This window comes from Equus przewalskii, chromosome 11 (assembly GCF_037783145.1).
Source record: "Equus przewalskii isolate Varuska chromosome 11, EquPr2, whole genome shotgun sequence".
In the NCBI taxonomy this organism is placed as follows: domain Eukaryota; kingdom Metazoa; phylum Chordata; class Mammalia; order Perissodactyla; family Equidae; genus Equus; species Equus przewalskii.
Window position 1 is genome coordinate 25,158,920 of NC_091841.1, and position 6,746 is coordinate 25,165,665.

At 50.9% G+C, this 6,746-nt stretch overlaps 1 protein-coding gene across 1 annotated transcript; it reads left to right on the forward strand.

Annotated features, from left to right (window-relative positions):
• The first annotated feature begins 1,411 nt into the window (after positions 1 to 1,411).
• LOC103544513 (phospholipase A and acyltransferase 2-like) lies at positions 1,412 to 6,157 on the forward strand. The gene is made up of 2 exons (XM_008511343.2): positions 1,412 to 1,732; positions 6,050 to 6,157. The coding sequence occupies exons 1-2, from the start codon at positions 1,427 to 1,429 to the stop codon at positions 6,155 to 6,157; spliced, it is 414 nt and encodes a 137-aa protein (XP_008509565.1). The 5' UTR covers positions 1,412 to 1,426.
• The last annotated feature ends 589 nt before the right edge of the window (positions 6,158 to 6,746 follow it).

Here is a 6,746-nt window from a genome sequence, read left to right on the forward strand (position 1 = left end):
TTTAGATCCTGAATATTTTCTATTTCTGCAACTAGGTTGTTGCTACATGGTGTTTCATTGTTATTTCTTACATCTTACACTTACAGATATTCTCCTATATAGATATAAGATTTAACAAAGCTCATTTAAAAGTATGCATAGTCTAAGATATTTGGAAGGATACCAAGAAACTGATGTTTTCCTCTAAAGGGGGGAAATGGGTGGTTGGGGGTTGGAAGTGGGGGATATGGAGGCTGACCTTTCCCTTTATGGCCTTTTACAATTAAATATATACAACTTAGTGCTATCTCGTCAAGATGGTGGCATAGGCATGCTCTGAACTCATCTCCTCCCATTGAACACAACACAGGGCAGAGAATTTTTTTTTTCAGGAAGATTAGCCCTTAGCTAACTGCTGTCAATCCTCCTCTTTTCACTGAGGAAGACTGGCCCTGAGCTAACATCCATACGCACCTTCCTCTGCTTTATATGCGGGACACCTACCACAGCATGGTGTGCCAAGCAGTGCCATGTCGGCACCTGGGATCCAAACCACCGAACCCCAGGCTGCTGAAGAGGAATGTGCGCACTTAACCACTGTGCCACTGGGCAGCCCTGAGGCATTTTTTAAAATGCCCTTTGAAAAGAAAAGAAAATCCAGTGAACTAAAGTGTCAACACACACACACAAGTGTACTTAGAAGCTGGTCATTAGATGAATTGGCTGTTCAGAGACTGACGTTACACCAACAGGCTTTCTGTGAGCCACACTGCATCCAGCAGGTCTACAGCCCCAACCTGAGGGTTCTGGGGGCCATCACTTCGCCGTGTCATTCCAGCTTCCCTGGGTGAGGCAGCAGGCCAGGGTCCCCTTTAGAAGTGAATCGGAGAATTTAGATCTAGGACAGTGTGCACCTCCTGATTTAATTTGTAGATGGTAAAAGTGGGTGAGAAGAGAAGGGACTTGCCTGAGCCACAGAGCGGTGAGCCAGGGCTGACCCTGGGCCCTGGATTCCCAGGTCAGGCCTCCATCCTGCTCTGCGGCTTCCTTTCTTAATATTTCTAAATGCCACCCTCGCCTGCGGGCCCCACGGCTCTGGCTCAGGGAGGCCCAGTGACGGTTTCCAGGCCACAGGCTAGCGAGGGGAAGCTGGGATGAGGACCTGCGTGTCTTCTGCCTCCTCTCTTTGCCCTGCACGGCTCTGCCTTGACCTGACTCTGTCGGGGACGTCACGTGGTCCTTCAGAACAACTCATGTCCTTTGCTTTAGAAATGAGGAAACCAGTGCCCAGGGACTTCTGGTGACTTCTCCAGAGTCACCCAGGCTGGAGTCTGACTCGTTCTTGAGGCCAGGCTGGCCAGACCCTTCCTCAGCTCATCCTTATTGATGGTGCCAAGGGCATTGGGGCAGCCTGCTGGGCCCGCTCTGAGCCCCTGTGGGCCTGCCCATGTCGGACTCCCTGTTTCCTCTGTGTGAATCCACAGATGACATCGCGGGAGCTGCTGCCTCCAGCATCATGTGCACCCTGACTGAGAAGGCCATAGTGAAGAAGGAACCGCTGTGTGTCGTGGCCGGGAGGGACAAGTACCAGGTCAATAACAAACACGATGACAAGTACCGGCCGCTGCCTTCCAACAAAATCATCCAGCGGGCGGAGGAGCTGGTGGGGCAGGTGTGGCCCTACTCGCTCACCAGCGAGAACTGCGAGCACTTTGTGAACGAGCTGCGCTACGGAGTCTCCCGCAGCGACCAGGTGCGTCCTCAGCCCGTGTCCCGTCCCCTGGACCCAGACCATTCCCTCAGCTGACAGTGGCTGGGTGTCAGCCTGGGCTGGGCTGGGGTGGAGACAGGGGCATGAACAACACAAAACAGCAGAGACAGAACCCTGTCCTTGAGAACGTCACTGTCAGGGTGGGGACGAGGGTGGGAAGGCACAGCAGACTAGTGCAGTTAGGGGGCGATGGCCCAGGACGTGAGTCGCAGAATGATGGTCAGCCCCGTTGCCGAGCCCTGCCTGGCCGCCTGGCCCTGAGGTGAACCCTTCCCACAGCCCCAGAGGCAGGTGTTATTATGCCCGCTTTAGAGATGGGGAAACTGAGTCTCACAGCACTTGAGTAGCTTGTCCAAACTCACTCGACAATTAGGTATTGAGTCTCTAGGACGCGACTGCCACTGTGCAGAGGTGGGATTTGAACCCAGGTCTGCCCTGCTCCCAAGGCCTTGAGCAAGGAAGGCTTCACAGAGGAGGTGACACCTGAGCTGAGTCTGACTTCATTCTTTTGATTAATCTGAAACTGGAAAATGAGCTGGAGATTACCAGGGAATAGGGGCAGTGAGAAGTGTAGACAGAGGGAACAGTGTGAGCCGGGAGGAAGAACAGCCCAGGTTATGTCAGGCAAACTTTTTCTGTGAAAGGCCGGATGGTAAATCTGTGAGGCTTTGTGGCCCACATGGTCTCGCCGCTCCACTCTGCCGTGGTAGCTTTGTAGCACAAAAGCGGCCTCGGACAATATGTAACTGAAGGGGCCAGACCGTGCTCCAGTAAAAGCATTTTTACAAAGACAAACGCCAGGCTGGATTCGACCCACATGCCGTAGTTTGCCGACTCCTGGTCTAAATTAATGTGAAAAACCACGTACCCCTGCACACATGTTTAGGTGATGTCAAGCATTTTAAAAAGTCATAAATACAAAATATTTCAAAGGATGGAATTTCTGATACATTGAACATGGTGTACATGCTTTAAGTACATATTTTCCTCATATCCTTGGAGTTGCACGTTTAGCTCATTCAATTAATGAAAACTGTTGCGTGTAATTTAAATAGCCAAGCCAGGCATTATTGTCAAACCAATCAGCCAAGTCAGAATTAATTTCTTTTAGAAAAAAAGGTGGCAAATTTTCATGTCAAACAGACATGTTAAAGTACATTTTTCTGACAACTGTCTCACTTCAGAATTTGAATCTAAAACACTAGATGGATAAGAGGGAGCTTCCCTGGAGGTGGGTTTGTGGTGACATATTTCTCCCTGAAGTCCTGTCTGTTTGGGAGCAGAGCATTCCCGAATCATCCCTACTGGCATCCAGGAAGGCTTACACCTTAGGCCATGCACTGTAGATGCAGGATGGCTGAAGGTTAGGCTTCTTTTGTAAGTCAGGAGAAGGGCTCTGGTGAAAGGGGAGGTGGGCAAAGAGAACCACACCTGCTGGAAATGAGGACCCCAGGATGGAGCCCGGGCTATTAGCTGAGGCACCGTTCCTGGCCCCGGGGCCCAGTGGGAACTGCTCCAGGGTGCCGGGCAGTCACCCTGCTGATGGGGTCCCCCTCCTTTTAGCTGAGGAGGGTAGACCTGCCTCTGGTTGGCAGGGGTGGCAGGCTGTGGGGTGGGGCTGAGCTGCCGTATCATGCATCTAAAAGCTTGCCCAAAGGCTGTGCTGAAGCCCCCAGGATCAACGTGGGAGACCCCAGCTTTTCGAGGGTGGTTGGCCCTCTGCTGTGCTTCTGAGGGGTTAGAAGTCGAGACAGCAGGAAGGACTCGGGGGAGGCGGGTCTTTTCATCTAGTTAATGTGCCCCTTGCCCCGCCACCCCTCTTTCTGAACTCCTTCCACTGCCGGTAACTCATTAGCTTACCTTTCTTTCTCCCTCTCACTGCTTTGTCAATTTAGAAAGAAAATTTGCCTGTTATTTTATCTCAAAATGACTTTACTCGGGAAAAGCCAAAAGAACTGTAACTCACGACGTGCATGCTACGGCAGAGCACAGGCAAATGTGGAAAAGAAAGGAGAGGAGCTGCTTTTATAGAGAAAAGGTGGGGGGGGGGGTGCGTGGGGAGGGGCCTGTCTAAAGGAAAGTCCATGGGGGGAAAGTAAGACTGCAGGGCAGCAACAGCTTCCCATTGGCTGAGCTGTGGTGTTTCTCATTGGCTGAGCTGTGGCGTTTCTCATTGGCTGAGCTGTGGTGTTTCTCATTGGCTGAGCTGTGGCGTTTCTCATTGGCTGAGCTGTGGCGTTTCTCATTGGCTGAGCTGTGGAATTTCTCATTGGCTGAGCTACAGAATTTCTCACTGGCTGGGCTGTTGCGCTTCCTTCAGTAGTTACGTAGCTTTACTTCCCGTCCACCTTTTCCCTCATTTGGTCTAATTGACGATGCATGACAGGGCATGAGAGCTCCCCCTACAGGCCTTCCTGACTCCAATTTAGTTAAGATTTTTTGACATTAATTTCCACTCCTCTTCTGACTCTGTCTCTCCAGAAAGACACTCCTCTGTCCATCTCCTTCTCTGTAAGAAAGTGGACTTGTGACAAGGGCAGAGCTCTCAGCACAGAAGACTCCATCCAAACTTCTGCACTAGAGATGACCACACTCTAGCAGGGCTTCCAGCAACAGGAGGCCACGTCCCTAGGGTGACCCCAGCTCCCCTTAAATGCCTGCCTGGAAAAGCTCCCGCTGCCAGGAGAACTTACTGCTCCTTCCAGCCAACGTCTGAGGATGGGGCCATGACCTCCCTGTCTTAGAGCCTTTACTTAAAAGGGGCTTACAGTTATAAATCCCATCTCTGCCCCTGTGAGGTGTATGTGTATCTCGTATATCCTACAACTCAGAAGCTCTCCCTCCGGGACCTGGAAGCCATTCCCTTGAATGCAGTCATTAGGAAGGACCAGCCCGTCCCCTGTCTCGTGGGAGGGTAGAATCCTAACTTCCGTATTTGCCAACTAGCAGACACAACTGGCCTAATCCCACTTACCCTGACCAATTCTTTACAGTTTTTCACTTTTCTGACTCTCCTGAGCCCCCGCTCTCCCAACTCCCTCATTCTCTCTTTAAAACACCCGGTTGCCTCTGTGCAAATCAGAATGGATCTCAGCTCTTTTCCCGACTGGCAATACTTGTGAACAAAATCTGTTTTCACTGCTTTAGCTAATATCCAGCTTTGTTTATTTTTGACACTTGGAGAGGTTTCTGGGTGCCTTTGAATGAAACAGCATTTTTTGTTTGTCTTTTCCCCAGCCACGCACACAGCTCAAATTCATCTATGAGCCGCAGAAATCTGCTCTTTGGCCGCTATTTGGAGTATTTGTTCACTCCCTGTGAAGGGCTTAAGTGTGTCTGCTAGGATGTCAAGCAGCTCTGGGCCCTGTCACTTGCCAGCTGTGTGGCTTTGTGTGAGTTCCTTCCACTGTCCATCCTCAGTCTTCTCCTTTGTAAAGTGGGAATATACTATGGTTATAAATAGGGTTGTTGGGCAGATTAAGAAAAATACGGTGCCTGTTAAGTTCCCAGCTCAGCGCTGACAGCTGGAAAGCAGCCATTCTCGTGGCCTTTGCTGGTCCCCCGACACAGTGATGTGGGCAGGGTGGGGCCCACAGGCTCTCACCAGCTGTGCTGAGAACAACGATGCTCAGGGGTCAACCTTATGTCTCTACTGCATCGTGTGTTTTTTTCAGAGTAGTCACTTCCTTTAGCAGAGCCCTTTTCCTATCAGATCACAAGTGAAGTCATCTTATTTCATAAAAGCACAGACTCAGTGCTACTCATAGTGAAGACATTTGTTCAGCAGACGGATCGTGAGTGCCTCCTCTGCCTGGAGGTGGGCTGAGTGAACACCTGGGACTCTGAGGACAATCCAGGCGCTTTCTCTGCCCTCAAGCCCTGAGTAGTGAGAGTTCACAGGGCGGGTTTCCCAACTTCACACTTGCTTCAAGGTGCCCAGTTGGCCAGCCCTGACCTGGAACATCCGGGCACTGTCCCTCTGTCATTTCCACAGCCATTCCTCGAAGGGTTATTATGCCTTAAATCCCCACAGGGGGATCGAGTCTCTATTCGAGTCTCTATTTCACACCTACAGCTCCTTCCTCCTCTCATTCTTTCCCCACCGGGCACCTCCTCCGCTCTTTCCTGGGTGGCTTGCCCTCTTGGGATCTGCCCTCCTTGCCCATATTTGTTCCCTCTGTGGTTCCACTAAAGAGAACAAGGGCCAGAGAGATCGTTCCTGAGATGAAGGTTCTTGGTGTATGTATCTGTCGTCAGATGCCTGATGCTGAGTGTGACCCCTCCTCTCTTCTGCTGCAGGTCACTGATGTGGTCAGGACAGCAGGCGTGACAGCAGGCGTCCTAGGGGTGGGCCTGGCTGCCACAGTCCTCATCGGGATGGCCAGAAGCAAGCGGGAAAAGCAATAAGGACAAGGAATTGCCCCGAGAGCAGCCCGTTTTATGGAGAAACCTGGTTTAGCCAGCAGGCATGGAGTTTGGTTTATTGATTTCGCTCTTTGTGGTCATTTAGATTTATTTTAATGGAGCTAAATAAAAGCACTGGAAGGTTTTATTTGGGGAAATGCAGGCTAGCGTGAACTCTATTAAAGACACAGTTGGGCTCTGTTATGGACTGAACGTTTGTGTCCCCCCAAATTTATGTTGAAGCCCCAACCCCCAATTGGATGGGACCTGGAGGCGGGGCCTTTGGGGGATAATTACCATTAGGTCATGAGGATGGGGCCCCCATGACGGGATTAGTGTCCTTACAAGAAGACAGAGAGAGACCAGAGCTCTGTCCCTTTCTCTCTCTCTCTCTCTTTCTCTCTCTCTCTCTCCCCCCTCCATGTGAGGACACAGGGAGAAGGCAGCCATCCGCAAGCCAGGAAGAGGGTCTTCACAGGAACCAAATCTTGATCTTGGAATTTTCTGCTTCCAGAACTGTGAGAAATAAACGTCTGTTGTTTAAGTGACCAAGTCTGTGGTATGCTGTTATGGCAGCCTCCAATTCTGATAC